At 57.5% G+C, this 21,732-nt stretch overlaps 1 protein-coding gene across 2 annotated transcripts in view; it reads right to left on the minus strand.

The window, feature by feature from the left end:
* The window catches only part of PDCD11 (programmed cell death 11), a 34,203-nt gene that overhangs the window by 7,050 nt on the left and 5,421 nt on the right, over window positions 1-21,732 (minus strand). For both annotated transcript variants that reach the window (XM_055118767.1, XM_055118766.1), the window contains exons 5-25: window positions 20,191-20,352; window positions 18,541-18,652; window positions 17,920-18,101; window positions 17,114-17,221; window positions 16,146-16,352; window positions 15,857-15,981; window positions 15,662-15,722; window positions 14,510-14,656; window positions 12,772-13,023; window positions 12,115-12,249; window positions 11,525-11,719; window positions 10,329-10,499; window positions 9,251-9,470; window positions 8,096-8,245; window positions 7,460-7,575; window positions 6,213-6,754; window positions 4,729-4,791; window positions 3,802-3,910; window positions 2,230-2,319; window positions 1,978-2,080; window positions 1,519-1,696 (exon numbers count right to left, since the gene is read on the minus strand). In XM_055118767.1, the coding sequence (XP_054974742.1) occupies window positions 1,519-1,696; window positions 1,978-2,080; window positions 2,230-2,319; window positions 3,802-3,910; window positions 4,729-4,791; window positions 6,213-6,754; window positions 7,460-7,575; window positions 8,096-8,245; window positions 9,251-9,470; window positions 10,329-10,499; window positions 11,525-11,719; window positions 12,115-12,249; window positions 12,772-13,023; window positions 14,510-14,656; window positions 15,662-15,722; window positions 15,857-15,981; window positions 16,146-16,352; window positions 17,114-17,221; window positions 17,920-18,101; window positions 18,541-18,652; window positions 20,191-20,352 (3,428 nt within the window). The remainder of the gene's footprint in view (window positions 1-1,518; window positions 1,697-1,977; window positions 2,081-2,229; window positions 2,320-3,801; window positions 3,911-4,728; window positions 4,792-6,212; window positions 6,755-7,459; window positions 7,576-8,095; window positions 8,246-9,250; window positions 9,471-10,328; window positions 10,500-11,524; window positions 11,720-12,114; window positions 12,250-12,771; window positions 13,024-14,509; window positions 14,657-15,661; window positions 15,723-15,856; window positions 15,982-16,145; window positions 16,353-17,113; window positions 17,222-17,919; window positions 18,102-18,540; window positions 18,653-20,190; window positions 20,353-21,732) is intronic.

The raw sequence follows: 21,732 nt of genomic DNA on the forward strand, positions 1-21,732 counted from the left end.
GGACACAGCTCTGGGCCTCCGCTTCCTGGTCGGCGGAGTGGGAAGAACACTACCTACCCTTCCCACCCAATAAAGGTGCTGGGAGAAGAAACCAAGAGGAAACATGGAAGCTTCTGGAAGACCTGCCTGGCTGGCAGTGTCTGATCTGACGGAGCGCCGAGCCCAGCGGGGCAGCTCCCGAAGGAAAGCAGGGTTTGCTTTCCAGTTGGGATTCCAGACATTCCAAACATCTGCTCTAAAACAGCAACAAGTGGCCCAAAGCTGCCATCAGAATTCCCAGGAGCAAAGACCCCAGTGAAAAAGCGGCCCCGCCTCCCCCGGGCCCGGCTGCTGCTCCTCTGATGGGAGGGACCTCAGGGGAGCGGCTTTCTCTGACAGGTGAAGGGCTGAGTCTGGTCTGAAGGAAACATACTGTTTTTTTTTTTTTTTCCTTTTTGGGTCACACCCAGCAATGCACAGGAATTACCCCTGGCAGTGCTTGGGGGACCATATGGGATGCCGGGGATCGAACCTGGGTCGGCCGCGTACAAGGCAAACGCCCTACCCGATGTGCTATCGCTCCGGCCCCTGAATGAAACATACTGAAGAGCGTTTTGCTCCGAGTCCTATGTGCCACTCCCAAGGTAAAGCCGCAACAGTAGCCCTAACCCCGACTCTGAATCCTGGCACCCCGGGTGGATTCACGCAGCTCAGCTGTGCTCAGGCGCTGAGACTGAGGCTGGGAAACCTGGGGGGAGGGGAGGGGTCTAAGTCTGCTTTTCAGTTCTCCGCGCCTTTGTTTGTCGACCGCCTTCCGGAACTCCGGAGCACGTAAGCCGAAAGCTCCCTCCTCGGCATGACAGATTCAGCAGACTCAGGTGACCAATCCGCTGTACCCGACATGGAGGCAGCTCCCATTTCTGTGTACCTGAATGCAATAGAGCTCACCTCTCCTGGCAAAAGCTCACAGCCACCTCTTTGCAGAGAATTGCTTCCCTATAGACAATGTTTTCGTTTCCAATTAAAAAGATGAATGCAGAGGGGCCAGAGAGACAGCACAGTGGGTAGGGCCCTTGCCCTGCAATGCGGCCGACCCCGGTTCAATTCCCGGAACCTCATATGGCCCCCGGGTCCACCAGGGTTGATGCCTGAGTGCAGAGCCAGGAGTTCAGCCCTAAGCACTGCCAGGTACAGCCCCAAATAAAACAGAATAAAAATTTTACGTATCAAGTAAGAAAAAAGAACAAGGTAGATTTAAACAAATACGCAGGGGAAAAAGAAAATATCCATGAGAAATCATTGCAAGGAAAGTTACAGAACAGAAAAGTATAGTAAAACCCTGTACTTAAAACAGTATTTTGTAAGAGAAAACGAAGCCTGGGTACACCTCCTGTCTTCAAGAGACAAACTACGAAGCTCACAGAAGGTGCCTGGAGAAAGAGGGGGGAGTTCACGGCATTATTTTCTCTCACAAAAATCGCGCACTCATTGTAGGGTTTTTTTCTCAGCAGCTGGACCGAGGACGCGCTTGGGGCCTACCTGACAATCTGCTGGGGCGTGAAGCCCTCCAGGGGCGTCTCCAGGTAGGCGTCGCTCACATGGAAGATGCTGACGCTCCCCGTCCTCCCGAAGGGGAAGGAGACGGTCAGCCCCTCCGTGGGCGTCACCTTCACCACCCGGCCCATGGCCACGTCCCCTTCCTCCAGCCTGTGAGGACCTGGGAGCAGAAGGAAACGGGTCTGGGGAAACGGCCAGGGGGGAAATGGCCAGGAGGGCTGGAGTGTGGCTGAGTGTCAAAGCAGCACCCTGGGGACCACAGCAGAGCCCCAAGGCCAGAGGGGACAAGGACAAGGGGAGGAGTCAGCAGCAGAGGGACACAGAGATGAGTCCCAAGGGAGAACTGGTCCAAGGAGGCACAACCATGCTAGGGTTCCCGGGGGCCCCCAGCCCCCACGGCACCCCTCGGCCCGCCCTGCCCCCGCCCCCGCCCCGCCCCACCTATGAGTGAGAGACACAAGAAGGCCCTGGAGGAGTCGGCGCCAACCACAGTGGCCTTCAGGGCCTGGCCGATCCGGAACGTCTTATCTGGGTGTTTCAGGACCTGGAGGGAGAAGAGCATTGCTCTGATCCTGGGAGAAAGTTCTCTCCCACAGCACGAGGTCTGTGTCAGAACAGCCTCCGCGCCGCTCCCCAGGGAAGCAGCCGTCCCCTGCGGCCCCCTGAGCACCCCAAGACCTCCAGCACACCCACCTTCAAGCTGAGAGAGGTGAGCAGCAGGGGGATTCTCCCCCGGAGGTCGGGCGTGATCTCCACCTCGAGCCATTTCTTGACCGTGTTGAACTAGGAGGAGAACAGGAGGCGCGACGGAATGGGGCAGATAAGCATCGCTTCTGCTCCCCAAAAATCACAGGGCTGGAAATAAGACTCCCCGACAATTACAGGGCTCAAGGGCCCTCACCCTGCATCGCCCCACTGGCCCTGCCCTGCCTGAGGCCACACCCCGGCTCTGAGTCTCACTGGGGCTCGGCAGGATGAGCACCAGGTGTCCCCCCCCGTGGGGTCTCAGAGGTGTCCTTCCACACTGAGGTCAAACCCAGGGACGTTCAGAGACTCCTGCGAGCCCAGCAACTGCTGACTAGCCCCAAAGCTCACGTCATTCCTGGATCCATTACTGCTGCCCTAAACAAACCTACTACCGCGCCCCCGGCCCCCAACTTTTAAGACAATTCAAGACATTCGTCCAGCAGCAAGACGTGCAGGGTATCGCAGCAATAAAGACAAGGCCCTGTTCTCCAGGGCTTTGCAGTTTACAAACAGTCCCGTGGGCAGGGAGCACCGGTGCCTTGGGAGTCCAGGATGGGGAAGGGGGAAGCTCAGGTGTGCGGGGCAACAGAACAGCAGCACTCGTGGGCGAAACAAAGGTGAAAGGTAAAGAGGACTTCGGGGTGACTGGCGCCAAAGTGCACGAGGTCAGAGCCTGAAGAGCCTGAGGTCACACTCCAATGCGGCTGGGGCTCATGAACTTCCTCCTGCAACTGGTGACTCGGCGGACCAAGAGCAGAGACACGCCCGAGGGGAGCTACTCCCCCGGGTCTCCCCGGCCCTAACTGCTCACAGTGACTCTGCCCTTACAACTTGGGGTGAACAAGCTGATTTGGGGACCAGAGAGAGCACAGAGGGTAGAACACCTGCCTTGCACCTGGCTGATGCAGCTTTAATTCCCCGGCACTCCTGAGGGTCCCTCAAGCACTGCCAGGAGTGATGTCGGAGTGCAGAGCCAGGAGTAAGCCCTGAGCACCACTGGGTGTGGGCCCCAAAACACAAAAGGTGGCAATGACACTGCTGTGCACTGAACTTCTTAAAAGGCAAGAATTTAAAACCCAAGGCCAGAGTGACAGCACAGTGGGTAGGGCGCTGGCCTTGCCTGCAACCAACCCCGGTTCGACCCCCAGCATGCCAGGTGGTCCCTCAAGCCTGCCAGGAGTGATCCCTGAGTGCAGCGCCAGGAATAAGTCCAGAGTAGCACTGGTGTGGCCCCAACACATAAGCAACACCACCAAAAGAACTGAAAACACAATACTGTATCTCCTTCCACTTGTATCTGCTTTCCACTGGCCTACGCAGAGAAGCTGAACTGAGCTGCCAGCTGTTCTGTGAACACGCATTTAGCTCCAGACCAGAACTGTCTAGATCATCTCCCACAAAGCGGCACAGTAGCAAACCCAGAATCCAGCCAAACGCGAAAGCACTGGCCTCAGCGGCTCCCCACCGCCTCTGAAAGGAGGCTGGACTCAAATCGCAGGACTCTCAGGCACGACTCACCTTCCTCAAGAAGCAGGTCACGGTCTGACCTGCCTGGTACTGCTGGAGCTTCTCCAGGGGGCTGACGGAGTCAGTGTTGAGAGTGGCGCAGCCGTCCTTCTCCAGGTCACTGCGGGCACGGGCCGGGAGAGGGAAGGAAAAGCAGAGTCAGAATCATCTCCCCCAAGCGGCTACGGACCAGTGAGAGTACAGGGCTCAACACACACACACACACACACACACACACACTGTTTGTTTTTTTGGGGGGGCCACACCCAGCAATGTACATACATACTCAGGGGTTACCCCTGGCCCTACACTCAGGAATTCCACCTGGCGGTGTGCAGGGGACCATATGGAATCCCAAGAATCGAACCCAAGTGGGCAGCGTGCAGGGCAAGCACCCTACCCTGTTCACAATACAGGCAAAAGAACCAATCTTTGGCATTAAAAAAACTGTAGGGGCTGGAGAGCACAGCCGATGGGTAGACCCGGATTCGATTCCAGCACTCCACTTGGTCCCCTGAACCCACCAGGAGCAATGCACACAGATGGCCAGGGTTTGATTCTCAGCATTGCCAGGAGTGATCCCTCGGCACCGCCGAAAAACCAAAACCCAAAAGATGTAAGAGTACTGGCACATCCAAGTTCATCACAGACTTATTCACTACAGTCACGCTGTGGAGGCGACAGTAAGGCCCCTCCCTGGTGGACGGGTGGCTAAGGAACGGAACTCAGCCTCTGAACACTCTGAACCCAGCTCTCCACTTGTTTTCACAGAGCCCCCTTCTGAGTGCATGAGCCGATTATCCCGACCAGAGAGGAAGGCACACTGGACAGAGCGCAGTACTGGACTAGCTCCGGCAGAACCGGGATTGGAACTCAGCTCCTAACTCGAGTCCAGCGCTCTCCCCGCCCATGAGCCCAGGCTGCTGCCGGTCCTCTCACCTTGGCCGAACACTCAGCTCTGGGACCGCTCGAATGAATCTGGGGTGGCTTATTGGGAGGTACCTGGAAAAAAAGCAAAGTCAAATCAACCCTCCTGTTCTGTCACCCATAACCCTGAGATCAGAATTTCTCTCCCCTCCCCACCGAACTAAGGTGAAAAACCCAGCTGGTCCCCTGCCAGGCCACCCACCAGTGGTCAGGTCTGAGGGTCTCCATCCTCACCCTCACTGCTCAAGGGCGGGCAGCCTCACTCCTCATTTTCACTGCTCAAGGGCGGGCTTCACTCATTTTTGCGATTTACTCATACGGATCCCCCAAAATAATCTCTGTGTGTGGGGGGGGGGGTACTGGGGATGAAAGATGGGCCCTCATACCTACAAGGCCTAAGCTGTAACTGGACCGAAGACCCCAGAGTGAACGACAGAAATTGATATGTGAACTGTGACCAAACTGCGCCTTTTTGGGGGTACAGGGGGTAAGCATACGCAGTAACACTCAGAGGACCGTGCAGTGCCTGGACTTCGAAGCCTGCGGTTCCGGCCCTCTGAGCAGCTCCCCAGCTCAGGCTTCTGCTTTTCTGCTTTTTCTCTTTACAGCAAGAATTTCTGCTCCAATAACTCATTTCATGTAGACTTACTTACAGTAAGAGAGTGCTAATAAGGTACAGGCAGAGGGGGCTGGAGAGAGAACAGTGGGTGAGGTGCTTGTGCCTCACATGGTGGATACGGGTTTGATCGTCCCCAGGACCCCCATGTGGTCCCCCGGACCCACCGGGAGTGGTCCCTGAGGGCAGAGCCAGGAGGAAGCCTAGTGTGGCCCCAAAGCCAAACAAAAACAGGTAGGTGGCAGAGGTGGACTGTAACAGCCGCCGCTGTAGAATGAGCAGTGACTGGCCGGCAGAGCAGGAAACGTTCTCTCGGGCTCTGCAACGGCCCGACCACGGTCACGACTGACACTTCACAAACCAGGAAAATTAATGCGGAGAGCTAAGTGACTACTCAGCTCAGCCACATGCTTGAAAACTGCAAATCTGGAACTCGAACCTACATCTGACCCCAGGCTCATGCTCCATTTATAAAGGGGGCACGCCACCAAAGTAGACTATAGACCGAGCATGGTGGCCTCTCAATACCTCTATTGCAAGCTACAAGACCCAAACAGAGAGAGAACAAGGGGGAATGCCCTGCCAAAGAGGCAGGGTGGGGTGGTGGGAGGGATACAGGGAACACTGATGGAGGAGAATGGGCACTGCTGGAGGGATGGGTAAACGATCACTGTATGACTGAAACACAAACACAAAAGTTCATAAGCTTGTAACTACTTCATGGTGATTCACTAATAAAAAGTTTAAAAAAAAGGGGGGGGCAGGCCAAAGGATTTCTGGCCCACATCTTTGCTAACGAAGAGAAGCCCATGCAGCCGAGACGTCCTGCCTGTTCCCTGTCCCTCCCCGACGCCACGGACACCCGGCAGAGCCCCCGCACCTGTGCGTCTTCACGTCTCGCCCGCCAATCACTCGCACCTTGACTCTCTTCCCCACTTTGAACCTGGCGGTGGGCACTGTGCCCGCCGGCACGTCATCCAGCACGTGGGAGGCGTGCAGAGAGCCGACGATGCCATCCTCCAGGCTCACCAACACGTGGGTGGGCTTCACCGACTTCACGGTCCCCGTGACCAGATCCCCGATGGACAGGGCGTGCCGCTTCCCGGCGCTCGCGGCCAGAGCCGGGTCCAGTTCCTCGTCTTCGTCGACCGTCTCAGAGTCCTTCCGGGGCTGGGTCAGGGTCCGCGTGGCAGCCGGCCCCTCGACGGCCAGGAGGAGGCCCGTGACTCCGGGCTGCGTGGTCTTGAGGGTCAGGGACACCCCCTGTCCCACCTGCAGCTTCTCCGAGTCGAAGTGGAAGGTGTCGTTGAGGTGAGAGGTCAGGGAGAAAGCTGCCAGGTGGCCGGACCCCGCCAAGGAGGCGACAGCGAAGGACTCCTCCAAGTGCTGCACGACGGCCTGGTGCCTGCTGCCTTTCTTCAGCTGGAAAACAGGGTCCGCAGCCCGGCTTGCTAAGGGCACGAGGGCCCGGCCCTCACCTCGGGGCATGAGGGGCACCGGGGGGCCCGGGGAAGCTTCACTCAGCAGCTCTCGCTCTCCCCGCACGAGCACCGGGGCAGCCTTCGAGAACTTATCAGACCTCCCCAGAGCTGCGTTGGCTCGGAATTCAGACTCTTGGGCGCCACCCGCAAAGCAGTGAAATCAGAATTCTTAAACTTCTCCAACGTACAAGCCCTCTCCACACGAGGAGTGCACCCGGGCCAGGCGCTGCCAGGAACACCCCGGAATCAGGACATGGTAGATTCTGAAAGAACTGGTGGCTGCTGCTCATTTGGAAACCTTTTTTTTTTTAAATATGGGGGGTTGTCACACCCAGTGATGCTCAGGGGACCATATGGGATATCAGGGATCAAACCCAGGTCATCTGATTGCAAGGTAAATGCCCTCCCCACCGTACTACTGCCCCAGCCCCCTCGGAAACCTTTTAACTGTGGCCCAATTTTTGGTGACCCCCACATTCAGACTGCAGGTAGGGCCGTCACCCACAGTTTAAGAATCAAGGCTAGGAAGAACCACACCAAGATGAGCGAAAATGGGGAACAAGTCCAGGCATGTCCCCTGACCGAGAGGGCTGCATTAGGCCAGGCGTGTTTTAAAGAGGTGGGCGCGTCGGGGCACGAGACCCACCTTCTTCGCCTTCTGGTTCAGCAGATCCGGCAGCAGGGAAACGTGCACCTCCAACTTCAGCAGGTCCACACTGAGGACCACGGCCTTCTTCTTCTGCCCGGACTCCACGTCCTGTCCTGTGGGGCAGGGCCAAACACAACGCACTCACCTCCTGCAGTGTGATGGGAGACAACTCCTCCAAATGCAGCCCGAGAGCGGCCGGAGTGATAGTCCTGCGGGCAGGACGCTTGCCTAGCACGTGGCCCACCCTGCCAGGTCCGATCCCGGCATCCCATAGAGCCCCCCAGCACCGCCAGGACCAGGAGTAATCCCTGAGTGCACAGGCAGGCAGGAGTAATCCCTGAGCACTGCCAAGTACGGCCCCCAAACAAATGCTTCCCGAGTGCCGAAGAAAGGGGAACTTTCAATGCTGGGTTTCCAGGAAGAAAGTCTGAGGTAAGCCGGGGCTCCGGGTCCCGAGCATGAGTTCTGAGCCTCTGCACCGAGTGGGTCCGAATCTACGCAGCCTGATCTAGAGTTCCCGATTGGAACCAAGACTTCGTACTGATACTGTTTTCAGGCTCTCAAGTGGGGGAAGAGGCGGCTGACAAGGGCCACTCCACCGAGGTGGGGGGGAGGGGCGGCGGCAACACTCACCTGCCCGATGGTATCGACTGGCCCGCAGCACCAGGCCCGACACCGGGCCCTCACTGAACACCACGGAGCCATCTTCCAGCACCTCCTGCACCTCCAGGTCGAGGACCATCCCCGGGGCCATCTGGGCCAGCGTCTGGATCAGCACGGAGTCTGCCAGAGACCAGAACACCGGTTCGTAAGAGGACACGGGCCCACCTTGCTCTGCCCTGCAAACTACGCGGCGCCAGAGGCACCATGAGCTGTGGAATCATTCGGACAAATTCCCAGGGTCGGACTCTTGACGGCTGAACGGGCAGGGAGCAGGCTTTGCATGCACAAGGCCTAAGTTTGGTCCCGGCCCCATCGGGTCCCACGAGCATCTCAAAGTGACTCCTTTGCTCAGAGCCAAAAGTTCCGAGGATTGTATGCGGCCCCGAAACAAAATTCCTAGAGTCGAGGAGCAGAAAGACTGGAGATGCCCGCTGGTGCCACCTGAGCCAGCGGCACACACGGCCACTAAAGCCCTCCTTCAGCTTCCGAACTGTCATCCCTTCAGTGTGGACTCTGGCCCTGGAAAGCTCCCACTGTGTGAAGGGCCAAAGGAACCACCCCGTGGAGTTTCCTCCAGCAGCACGGGCCTCGGTGTCTTTCACCCACTACATAGCTGCTAAACAAACGAACAAAAAGTGAAGAAGCTGGGTCGGGGCGACAGTGCACCCACTAGGGTGCTTGCCTTAAACACAGCTGACCTGGGCTCTGTCCCCGGCATCCCATATGGCCCGCCGGGCACCACCAGCAGTGACTCACCGCTGGGTGTAAGCCTCCCCTCCACAAATACCAAAAACAAAGAAGTGAATGAATTCAGAATGAAGGCAAACCCAAGGTCACAGAACTAAGGGATTTGGGGGTCTGGAAAGGGAAGGTACACTGGGAATGAACTAGGGGCAGGGAGGGAGTGGCGGTGGCTTTACAGAGAACACGAAGAGGGACACAGTCATCCGGGGACCTGTCATAGGTCATACACTTATTAAGAGGCCGTTGATATTAATTCTGAGCAGCCCAACAACTCAGAGAAGACAAGCCTGACTTTTGAGGCAACCCCCTTCCCCCCGCACCACACACACACACACACACACACACACACACACACACACACACACACACAGAGCCTCCTACCTCGGTTGCCCATGAGGCAGCGCACGCCCTGCTGCTCCTCCAGGCACTGGGTGAGCAGGAGCAGGCTGGTGGCGGCCCGGTCCCCCAGAGAACAGTCCGACAGCCGCAGCGACAGCAGCATCCGCTGCTTCTCCTCGTCCACGTGGGTCACCTTGGCGACCACCGTCTGCCCCTCCACAAAGTGGTCGCTTGTGGTGGTCACGAACTTGTCACTCATGAGCTGCCGGACAGGACAGGGAGAGAAAGACTCCGTGAAGACGACCCACGTCACAAGCCCAGGCGGGGTCGAGGAAGGAGGGACGGGACCCTGGGCACAGCTGCTCCTCCTCCACCAACACCGTCGGCGAGGCCCTGGCAACCCTGCCAGGGAGAGACGGGAAACTGTCCTCCGGGGGAGTCAGGGTCCGTCTGTTCACCAGCCTGGCCTGCGCTGACCCTCCCGCCTGCTGCTGCACTGGCCTGAGCACCCAGCGGACTTCAGAAGGGACAACTAGGGACTTCTCCACAAAACGTTTAGGGCCGTGGGGGCAGAGCGAGAAACTTGGGGGCGGGAGAAGAGGGCGATTTCTTTTAGCTACGCCCAGCGGGGCTCAAGCTATTCCTGGGTCTGTGCTCAGGGTTCAACCGGGATCGAGTGCCTTAACCCTGGGACTATCTCTCCAGCACCACGGAGAGAATTCCAAGCACACGCTGGCGCCTGAAGAGCTCGAAGAACCTTGAAGTCTAAAATCCTGTTCTCCATGCCCAGGAAAGGACAATGTCCGAGTGTAAAGATGCTGAGAGTGTAAATGAACGCTCAGAGGGCTGTCCCCCGGAGAACCAGCAGGAGTGGCCCCAAGCACCACTGGGTAGAGCCACAAATCCAAAAACAAATGCTCCGCCTCCAGCACCAGACACGAGCTGGCCCTGGGCATCCCCGCCCGGCACCGCCCCTCCATGCGCCCCCGGCTGGGGCATTCTGCCCGGAAACTCCTCGGGGGACTATGCTGAGCCTCCCCATCCCCGCTGCCTCGGAAGACTGGTGACACCTTCCCCGACCCAGCTCAAATGCCTGCGAGCCTGGAGCGAGGAAACTCACAGCTTTGGGGGCCAGTCCACTGAGGCCCGAGGGGAACTGGACAAACACCCCGTAGTCCTTGATGCACTTCACAAAGCCGATGAGCAGCATGCCAGGGTGGATTTCTGCAAAGCTCTTGGGGTTCTGGCCGCCTTCTACTGTGGAGACCAAGGCCGGCTTCCTGCAGAGAAGCTGGTGGCGCTTCGTCAAGGAGGGTCCCAGAAAGAGCAGAGGAACGCCCTTCTCCAACTCTGGCTCCTCTCCAGGGGGGCAAGCAGGGCGCCCTCGGCACACCTCAGCGCCCCACCCGGACTCCGGCCTCCTGACCCAGAACCTAGGGCAGGGTCCCGCCTGAGGGGTCTCCACACGCCCGTGCTGACCCAGACACAGCAGCTTAGGGGTGCCGCTCCCTCCCGGCCCCCTGAACACAGCTCCCCAAACTGGACTGACGCATCCCTGTGGCCTGGCAGATGGACTGACCAGAAGCCAACCTGCCACTGTCCCTGCCTCCGTCACATCACCCAAGCCCGGCTCACACCACACTCAGTTCCTACTCTCTCAGGCAGAACGACAGCACCCCGGGGAACAGCCGAAACCCCCCCAGGGGCTGGGGAGGACAGGAAAGCAGCTACCCTTCTCTGTTCCAGCTCGAGGGGTAAGCACTGAACACCCCGAGGAGGCAACAAGCCTCAGGGCCTGACCAGCCATGCTGAACCCTCCCCAACTCCCCAGCAAGCTCTTCCCTCCCTCTCTTCCTTCCCGGGGCCACACCTGGTGGTGCTCAGGGGACCAGATGGCGAACTAGGGATTGAACCTGGCTGGCTGTGTACAAGGCAAGCAACCACCCTACCCACTGTACTTTCTCTCTGGCCCTACCCAGTCCCCTTCTTCCTGAGCATCTGTCTATCTGTCCATCCATGGCTGTGTCTGCTGGCAGAATTTGATCCCACCACTGAGTAAAATCAAAGGGCTGATTCTTGCTCGTGGAGCTTCCAACCAAAAGCAAAACCTGAGGGGCCAGAGAGACAGCACAGCAGGTGGGGCGCTGACCCAGCTTCCATCCCTGGCATCCCAGATGGTCCCCTGAGCGCCACTGGGAGTGATTTCCAAGTGCAGAGAGAGGAGGAACCCCCGAGCATCCTGGGCAGGACCCCAAAACAAGACGAAGGAGCAGAGTTACCCCCAGGGCCCACCCCCCAGATGCCAGCAGAGGATACGATGTGTCCCTCCGTCTGGCTCAGGCACAGGACTTTGTGAAGCGTGTCGCCTTCCTGGAGCCAGTGATGCAACAGGGGCCCGTTGGAGACGTGGTCCGAGAGGTGCGACATGGGGAGAAAACCCCGGATGTTGTGGGGCAGGACAGCCACCTCCAGCCCGTCGGGGGTTTTCTCGAGAACCTTCACGTCCACCAGCTGAAAGGGGGAAAGAGAGCACCTCTCTTGAGCAGAGAGCAACTTCCGCTGGGGGGCGCCCGACTCTGGCACCGGGGTCACTGAGACAGCAGGACTGGAAGAGCAAAGCTCCTCCAACACGGCCCCCGGGGCCCCCTGACCCAGCATGACAGAGCCCACCGCCAGCAGCACGCAGCAAGGTGCGAGTTGTCGCATGGGGGGGCTGGGGGGAGAGGAAGGAGAATGGGCAGAAAGGGGGCAGCAGGCCCTGGAAAGGCACCCCATGGAGCTTGCCCCCCTCCTGGCCAGCTTCACGGTGCTGACCCCCGGGGGGAAGAAGGGGCCTGAGGTTCCCCTCGCCCCAGATCTTGGCTCGCTCCTGTGCCCACGCTGGATTCCACTGGAACGTCAGGTACCTGACCCGTGCTGACGGATTGATTTTTCTTCTGACTGGGTCCCTCGGGCTCTTTGTTGGGGTCACCCGGCGTCCGGAGGGACAGGAGCATCCTCTCTTTGGCGGGCTCGCAGTTCAGCACGGCCACCTTCACCACCTGGTGGAGCCACAAGCGGCCCGGTCACCTCCTGGCAGGCCTTTCCGGCAAGGCGAGAGCTGCACGCCTGCCCCATGGCTGGCCAGGCCGAAGGAAGGATGAGAAGCACCCGGAGCCGCAAGCCTGCCCCCACTCCCACCCCCTGCCACAAACCCAGCCCTTGGGGGGTCTAAGAAAGATGTAAACTTGGTTTTGCGGTAGAACCCCAAGTTTTTACAAATTCCCTTTCCTAGACAGACCCAGGTTCACTATTTTCCTGGCACTGCCTTCTTGTGGAGTGCGGCAACCTTAAGGTCACTTGTGACCTGAGGGACACCCGAACGGAGAGGGACTTCTTCCAGGTTATAGGCCTGAAGTCCCTCAGCACCCCCTGGAGTGCTTCTCTCTCTCCTGCACCCCATCCCCTCCACTAGCCAGACGAGGCCCGAAGCTCCGCTCCTATCCCTTCACAAGCCACCGGCCTGTCATGCCCTCCAGCCCACGTGCTTCTGAGGGGAGGCGCCTGTCCAGGGAAAGGGTTACCTGGCCGGGGTAGAACACCCTCTCGGGGTCTGGGATGTACTCGGCACTGAGCTCGTGCCTGGGCACCAGGCCCTGCACGTCGTTGTAGAATTTGACGATGCAGCCGTAGTTCTTGACCCTGAGGATGAAGCCGTGTGTCTGCAGCCGGGGCTTGGCGTCGGCGTAGCAGGTGATGGCTGGCAGTTTGGACTGCACCAGGGTTTTCTTCAAGGTGAGCAACAGCTTCTTGGCATCCGGGTCACACAGCAAGACCTAGGGGACAATACCAGCCGGCCCTCGGTCAACTCAACCCAGAGCCACGGGGCTGGTCTCTGCCAAGGCCTGGGCTGAGTCCACCACGGTGCGGGTGCCCTGGCTCTGAGAGTGGGACACAGGCCCCCCCGCCTCTCGCTGCCTGGCAGCCCTCTCTAGACGACACGCTTCCTCCAGGAGCTGCTGCGAGCCACCTGCCCCGGGGTGCAGCAGCCTGGCCACCCCACGGCACAGCGGCCCCGGGTCTCTCCTGGTGGCCTGTCTTTCTATCCTGCAGTCTGAACCCAGGCCTCATCCCCACACGCTGCAGATCAGCCAGAGTTAAGGCTGCAGAGAGCCAGCCAGCTCCCCGCCCTCAGAGGGCTGTCTCTCTGCAGACAAAGCAAGTCCTCTTAGTTCTTATCCCCTGAGCCCAGAACTATAACCGTTTGCCTTTTGCATCAGCAAGTAACTAATACCTTTGCTGACACAGGAGTCAAGAAATTAGGAGCAGGGATGTGGCTCAGCAGTAAGGCGTGTACTGTGCCTGCAAGAGGCCCGGGTGCGATCCCCAGCACCACACACACTTACAAATCAGGAAAATAAGAGCCCGTTCTTTTTTTGTTTTATTTGTCTGGGGGCCACACCTGATGGTGCTCAGGGGTTACTCCTGGCTCTGCACACAGAAACTACTCCTGACAGGCTCAGGGGATCAATCTAGGTGCCTTACCTGCTATACTGCCACTCCAGCCCCAAACACCTGAAATACTGCACACACAAGCCCCTTGCTACGCCCCAGACGGCAGCACATCTGATCCTGGTAACCCCGGGAAGCTTCTCGGGGGCCTCAGGCTTCATACACATAAACCAGCCAGGCGTGGGCTGCGCTGGTCACGCTCCTCCCTCTCTCCCTCACCCCGAGACATCCCACCCCGCGCTTCCTGCTCAAGCCCGCCTGCACCCCGACAACGACGAGCTTGAAAACCAGTTCTGACGTACTCTTGTTGTGTGACCCTGAACCAAAGACCTGGTGTTTCTAAACGGCAATTTCCCCACTTGCAAAATGGACTTATTCTTTCTTCCTTCACACTTAATGATTAAGATAAATAAAAGGGCCGGGTTCTTGCCTCACTGGCAGAGAACATGCCTCACATGTGTGTGGCCCTGGGTTCGACTACCAAGTGGATTAAAAGTTTTTTAAAATAACACTTGTCATGCGCTGAGTCGGCAGAGAGGAGCTGCCACTAATCTCAGGACAGATTCTTCCTGGGGCCACACCCCATGTCCAGGGCCCAATCTGAGATCCCACAGCCTATACCAAAGCAAGTGGCAATACCTTCAAGCCAGATCCAAGAGCTCAGTAATGCTACACGATTCTCAAAAGCAGGAATAGCTCTCTTCCTGGTGCCAGGCACAGCCGTTTACATGGTCATTTCTGAGCAAAGGTAGAAACTCAACGGCAAAGCGCCCCCTGGCCAACGCCCAAGAGATGTTCCTTGAGGCTTACCCGGCACTTGACCTCCTTGCCAACCTTGTACTTCTTCTCCGGATTCTTCATCAGGACATCAGCCAGGTGCAAGGAAGGGACCAGGCCCCTAATTTGCTTGCTCAGCTCCACCAGCATCCCGAACGGCTTCATGGACAGCACCGTGCCCTGGGGGGTACAAAGGAAAGATGCTCTAATGCTGTCAGAATCGGGCTGGAGGGGCTGGAGCGATAGTACAGAGGGAAGAGTGTTTGCCTTGCATGCAGCTAACCCGGGTTCAATCCCCAGCACCCTATATGGTCCCCCAAGCAATGCAAGGAGTAATTCCTGAGTGCAGAGCCAGGAGCAATGCCTGAGCATCACTGTGTGTGACCCAAAAAGCCAAAAAAAAAAAAAAAAAAAAAAAAGAATCGGGCTGGAGAGACAGTGCAAAGCCTCTAACTACGCTTCTAACCCTAGAGTCACATCTAGGTCCAGAGCCATCACCAGGGCTCAATCAAGCACAAACCCAGGAATAGCCTCTGAGCACCACCTGATGTGGCCCAGAGAGCTGTGGGCCCCCACCTACCCCTCACCCCCTGCTTTCCGATCAGTCTTCCCTCCATCTCAGAACAAAACATGTCACATCCATTTTACAATACCTGTCCCTAGATTAGCTCCTGTACCAAAAGAAGCAACTAGAGCTAGATTCTTCTTTTTTTTTTTCTTTTTGGGGTCACACCCGGCAATGCTCAGGGGTTACTCCTGGCTCTGCACTCAGGAATCATTCCTGGCGGTGCTCAGGGGACCATCTGGGATACTGGGAATGAAGCCTGGGTCGGCCGCATGCAAGGCAAACGCCCTACCCGCTGTGCTATTGCTCCAGCCCCTGGAGCTGGATTCTGAACACATCTGCCAGGCAGCTAAGTGACCCCAGAGATAACTTCTAACCTGGCCTAATGAACATCCAATTTCACAGCTAATGACCTCCAATCTCTGCGTAGCAGGGTGCTGCTAGAGAAAACATAGCCTGAAACTGATTATGAGCTGCCCAAGGGAAGAGAAACAAACTCCAGAAATGGGGAGAAGCAAGCAGTATCAGTTCAAACTTTATCTGTGGACAAGTAAGCTGATAATTTAACCTAAGAGGGTCGGAGGGCAGGGGAGAACCTATTTGCACACTAGAGGTCTTACCTTTACCAATTCCCCCGGTCTGATGTCACTATACGTAAGGTACTGCGCCTCAATCACAGACCTAGAGCAGGAGGACAGAGACACCCACTTCCGTCAACGAGGGCCGAGGCTGCCCAACAGTCAGCCCCCAGGCAGGGCAGCCCAAGCAGGCCAGGAGCAAGTGCAAGGAGGCGCCGTCCAGAAGGACACACTTACGTGCGCAAAGAGAGAAAAGCCAGCTCGTCCATCGGGCTGTAGTCGACGACACGGCACTTGTGCAGGTTCCCTGGCTTGAAGGCTTCGGGATTAAAGACCTTCTTGGAATCGGAGAGCTGGCCGAGCTACAGAGCACAGGGCAGCGAGTCAGGGTCGCCTTCCACGACGCCACCCCGGGTTTTTCAGAGACGGGACACGAGTGTCAGGGGATGATCGCGGCAGGGGAAGGACTCAGGCGATGCCACGTCCCCGAGGGGAGGAGACCCCCGCCCCGACTGAGCGTCCTTACCCGGGCGTAGGCCAGAGAGCCGTCCTTCAGCTTGAAGGTGGCGCCCGCTTTGTGGAAGAAGCCTTGAACGGGCACGTCCTCCAGCACGGCCCCCAGGTTCTGGCAGGACAGGCGGGAGAGCGGGCGCCCGGACTGCAGGAAGACGGGGCGCAGGCTGAGCCGCACCTCTCTGGTCCGGGGATGGACAGCAAGAACACAGGCCCTCACCTGAACAAGGGAAAGGGCACCATGAGGCGGTGCACAGGCAATAAGCACTCACGGGCCCTCCACATGCTGACCAGGTTCTGCTTTTTGTTTTCACTGTGGGTCCACATCCAGCTGTGCTCAGGGCTTACTCCTGGCTTTGCACTAAGGCATCATTCCTGGTGGAGCTCAGGGACCCACGAAGCCGGGGAGGGGAGCAGGGGATTAAATCCAGATCAGCCACCTGCAAAGCAAGTGCCCTACCCACTGTGCTATCTCTCTGGGACCAAAACCTTCATGCCCGTTTTTGGGGGAACGCAGGACATTCCAACAAGATGCCCCAGAAGCCAATCGCCAGTGAAATAAAAGCCTAGCTAGTCAAGGCCAGGAGAAATATCTGTGCCACCAGGCGAAGGACGCACACGCAACAGAAACTATGTCAGCTGTCGCCGTAGCTGAGGCTCCTGTGAAACACTCCTTATAAGCCGTCTCCAACCTCAAGTGCCAGGACAGGGTGCAAAATCCTCTACTCACACAGGGAGGAGAAAAACTACAACGAAGAACCTCACCAACGTGTCAACAGTATTACCACTGGGTGGTAGGAAAACCACACTCAACTTACGCAACCACTGGGCACTGGGATCTCTTCTGGCCCATCCCAAACACTGGGGGGACCCCCACCCACCTGCCTCTGGGCGCTGCCCCTCAACCGATCCCGATGAGCTGGGAGATTGCACAGCTGGCTGGGGCACAAGTGGGATCGGGAGTGATGTCAAGTGTCTCACCGTCTGATTCGAGAAATACGTCCCCGCTTTCTTGGGATCCAGATGCATGAAGTCAACCAGGCCAGTAAATAACGAGAGGAATTTTAGCGTTAGGCCAAGTGGGGTCACCTGGAAAGCAACAGAGCAAGTGACGAAAGAGCCTCCCTGACGGACCCTCGAGGGTGAGAGGTGCTGTCAGACCACACACTGGGGGCACATCTGCGTCTTACCCGTGACTCATCTCCCTCCAGCCAACAACCCCCATCCAGTTAATCCCTCTCAATCGTCCCTCCTCGGAAGGAAGGGGGGAGAACACATTTAGTGGCCCCCTACGGACTGCAGTTAGTACTGTGTGCCTGTAGACTCTGTAACAGTAGTAACAGCATAGAGGAGTAACAATGGAGAGAAGGAGTAACAACAGAGGAGAGAAACAACAATAGAGAGGGGAAGCAACAACTGAGAGAAGTATCAGAGACAGTAACAACTGAAAGGAGGAATTAGCAATAGAGAGGATGAGCAACAATGAAGAGAAGGAGTAACAATGGAAAGGAGGGGTAACAATGAGAGGAGTAACAATGGAAGAGAAGTAACAATGGAGAGGAGGAGCAACAATGAAAAGGAATAGTCACTCAGGAGCAAGGAAAGGAGGGGTCACGACCAGAGGAGTAACAATGCAGAGAAGTAACAATGGATGGAGTAACAATGAAGAGGAATAACAACGAGAAGAGTAACAATGGAGAGAGTAAGAGTGGAGAGAAACAGCCGGGAGAATGGTGTGGCACAGTGCTCAGGAGTGAGGTGGACAGGAGCAACAGTGGCTCGCTTACCTTCTGCACCTGGGCTCTGACCACCAGTCCCGGCAGCAGGTTGTTAAGGGTCCAGTTTTGCTCCTCAGTCGCCAGGGCTGCAGAGCCCTCGGCGTGGCCCACAGAGAGCCGGACAACTCCTCCACTGCCCTTCACCTCTTCGATCGTGCAGTTCAGGTACTGACCCACCTGCAGCTTAGCACCTGCAAGCCCCAGCCCAAGAACAGAACAGCTCCATGAGAAGGACCTGGACCAAACGGGAGCTCAATCTGGGCAGGGACCCGCGGGTTACCGCGGGCTAAGGCCATCTCCCCGGTCCTTCGAGGACTAACAGCGAGAGACGTCACACGTGCCAACCAGACCGACGCGAGGCCCACAGTTCTAACCATCTGATTAGAAAAGTGGCTCTTAGATGTAATCCTCACGCATATCACCTCACTGCCATGTTCTGGCCCTTTCTTCCCTCATTTTTTTTTCCTTTTTTCTTTTATTTTTCATTTTGGGGCCATACCCAGAGATGCTCAGGGGTTACTCCTGCCTATGCTCAGGGGGCCATATGGATGCTGGGGACCCAGCCCAGGGCGGCTTCGCGCAAGGCAACGCCCTACCTGCTGTGCTGCCTCTCTGGGTCGTCTCACTCACCTTTGCTCTTCTCCTGGACTTTCTTCAGGGGCAGAAAAGCTCTTGCTCCAGCAATACCAATGTCCACCAGGTAGCCATGGTCTTCCAGGCTGGACACAGTGCCTGTGAGTAGCTGGGGGAAGAGAAGAAGGCATTTGTAAGAAGGCAACGGTAAGGGGCCCACAACCAACCCCCACACACACACAAGGGTGATGCTCCCACACTCCCATAACCCCACACCACCGCCACTTCCACCTTTGTGGTGGCATTGGAACAGGATCCCCCAGATTTATTTGCCCAACCACCCCCTTAGCAGGAAAAGAATCCCTCAGTACCCCGAAAAATCCACCTTCTCTGAGTGAAACAGAAGGTAACCCCTCAACTGCATCTGAGCCCGCTACCCCCCTCTAAACTGCTCCAGTGGCACGGCCCACTGTGGGAGGCATGCTAGGATTTCACCCTTAACTCTCCAGGGCTTAGAGGGTGTAAGGTGCGTTTCCTGCAGCTGAATTCCTGCATGCCGTCATTTCAGAAGACAGGGAAAAGGTCACACGCCGCAGGGGGACAAGCCAGATGGCCCCGCATCGGCCATCGGAGTGCCATGACTACTGAGAGCCCAGACTGGCCCGCTGGGCGCTTCCCGAGCAGCTCACCGGCGCCATGCACGTGCCGCGGGAAGCGGTGCCGTCCAGGCCCCTGTCGCTGCTGGCTCTCAGGTCTTCGGCCAGTGACCTCGAGCTTCCTCCCACACAGGGGACAGGAGCTCTGCCTCACGGTGGCTCCGTGAAACCTTTCAGATTAAAAGGCCTGAACACAGCACCGCTAATTCCTGTCACTTCCCTTCCAGTTAGTGTGTTTCAGTCTCTTACCCTTCCTACCCGACACTCAGGGCCAAATGCCACTGCTTCTACACAAAATGTCACAAAGATCCACAGATCCCTTTACTTATCAGCATCAATTTAGAGGTAAGGAATGTGCTGGAAATCACCGGACTTGGTCCTGCACGAGGACGATCTCCTCCTCAGTCTCCGCAGTCCAGTCGTAGCGGGCTCCCACGAGCGGACACGCGAGCTGGTACCCCACCGCCCGGCCAGCCCATCTCCGGCTCTCAAGGGAACAGCCCGCGGGCCGGAGAGACAGCTCAGGGAAAAGGCACTTGCCGGCCACGAAACCGACCCTGGCTCAAGCCCCAGCACTGCACATGGTCTGGCACAGAGTAGTGACCCCTGAGCCCCGAGCAGGATTAAGTCTCCTGAGCACCAGCGGGTACGACAAGAACTGCCGCCCACCCCCAAACTGAGAGGTACCTTCGAGCATTCCACAGAAAATGCCAGAAGACCTTTGAAAACAGATGCCGTCTAGGACAGCGTGCTGGAGAGTAAGCCTTTCTGGAACTCACCACCCCCATCCGGAGATTCCCTATTCATTGGGAATCTTGATATTTTTGCCACCAGCAAACCCTGGACTTGCTCCAAAATGAAGCCATTAGATTCAAGAGGTCAACTGCCATTAAATACCCAAAGTGGGCTGGCCACGTCCCTCCCCAGGCCCCCAGGGAAAGATAGTAGACACACAGACAGACAGACACACATCTGTAGATACAGCACGCTCAGGGCGCAGGCAGGGAGCAGGCACACACAGTTCCCCCCCCTCCCGACGGCAGACACGTACCATGCCAGGCTTCAGGGCGTCTGCACTCAGCACGTCGTTGACTTTCTTGGGGTTCAGCGATAGCTTGACCGTCTGTTTGCCTTTCTCTGTGGTGCCCAGACTGCTCACCACACATCGGACCAGCATCCCCGGAGAGAAGAGTTCAGGCAAGCTGGCCACTTCCTGTGTGACACAAACGCGATCCATTCTACCCAGAGCCGAGAGTCCAGGGGCCCGTCCCAGCTGCGCGGTTTCTCCTCCTCAACACCCCAAAGAACCCACAGGCAGAGGAAGGAAAAACCACTCGCCCCAAAGGAAATGCGTGCATGGGCAACTCAGCCTGGGGTTACAGCCTGCAGCTATTAAGCTCCACACCATGCACATCAAAACCGTCTAGCAAAAGAACTGCGTTTCCTGGCTTCTCAGGCAGGAATCCTCAGCACGCGGCAGTGTGTGTGCCACCTCTCCACCACGCCACCTCTCACCAAGCCACCAATGACGTCCCTGAATCCAGTAACTTACTTTGCAGTCCGTGTCTGGGTGAACTTTTTAAAGCACGTAACGGGCCAGAGCCACAGTACGGCAAGTAAGGCGCTTGCCTTGCACTCAGCTGACCCGGTTCTATCCCCAGCGCCCCAGATGGTCTCCCGAGCCTAGCAAGAGTGATCCAAGGAGGCAGAGCTCGGTGTGGCCCCCAAACAAAAACAAACAAACAAAAAAGCACTAAGGGCCCTGAGAGGCAGTACTGCAGATAGGGCATCTGCCTTGCACGTGGCCAATGCAGGCTTGGTTCTTCGCACCAAATATGGTTCCCGAGCCCACCAAGAGTGATCCCTGAGCACAGTCCAGGGGAGAGCCCAGAGCGTAGTTGGGTGTGACCCAACCCTTCCCCAACCCCCGCAAAAAAGCACTAACACAGCTGCCGATCCCTTCCTCTCTGTCTTCCAGGACCCTCCAATTTTCCTTCTCTAGCCCCCTCCCCCTCCTCCTCCTCCTCCTCCGAAAACTGCCCCCGCCCAGAAGGGTCCTTCTGCTTCTCTCAGCTGTGCCATCTGTACCCAGCCCACCACAGAGCGAAAGCTAACCCCCTGGGTCCCAGACAGACCTGAGCCCAGGCCGTCCTCAGCGCAGGCCTTCCCGCTGGTCTCTAAGCAGCAAGTCAGCCTCCTCAATCTACCCTCTGCTGGTGACATGTCACCCATCCCAGTGACAACATCCCAAGGGTTCCCACTGACTTGAGAACTAAAACCCAATTGGTGAGGGTGGAGAGATAGTGCAGGGGCTAAGGCCTGGCCTGCGGTCAGCCCTGGCTCAATGCCCCAGCACACATATCCAGCACTGCCAAAAGTGACCTCTGAGAACAGAGTCAGGAGCAAGCCTGGAGCGAGTCAGGTATAGCCTACACTCTACCCCCCTCCCCTCCACACACACAAATTAAACCCCTCCTTCATACAGTCTGGTCTCCAGCCCTCTCTCCCCTGCCACTGCACCCCTCTCCTCTGCTCTCAGCTCTACCCGCACTGCTGTCTGCCACATCCCACATTTCTGTCTGCTGTGCCTCAA

This window comes from Sorex araneus, chromosome 11 (assembly GCF_027595985.1).
Source record: "Sorex araneus isolate mSorAra2 chromosome 11, mSorAra2.pri, whole genome shotgun sequence".
NCBI classification, from domain to species: domain Eukaryota; kingdom Metazoa; phylum Chordata; class Mammalia; order Eulipotyphla; family Soricidae; genus Sorex; species Sorex araneus.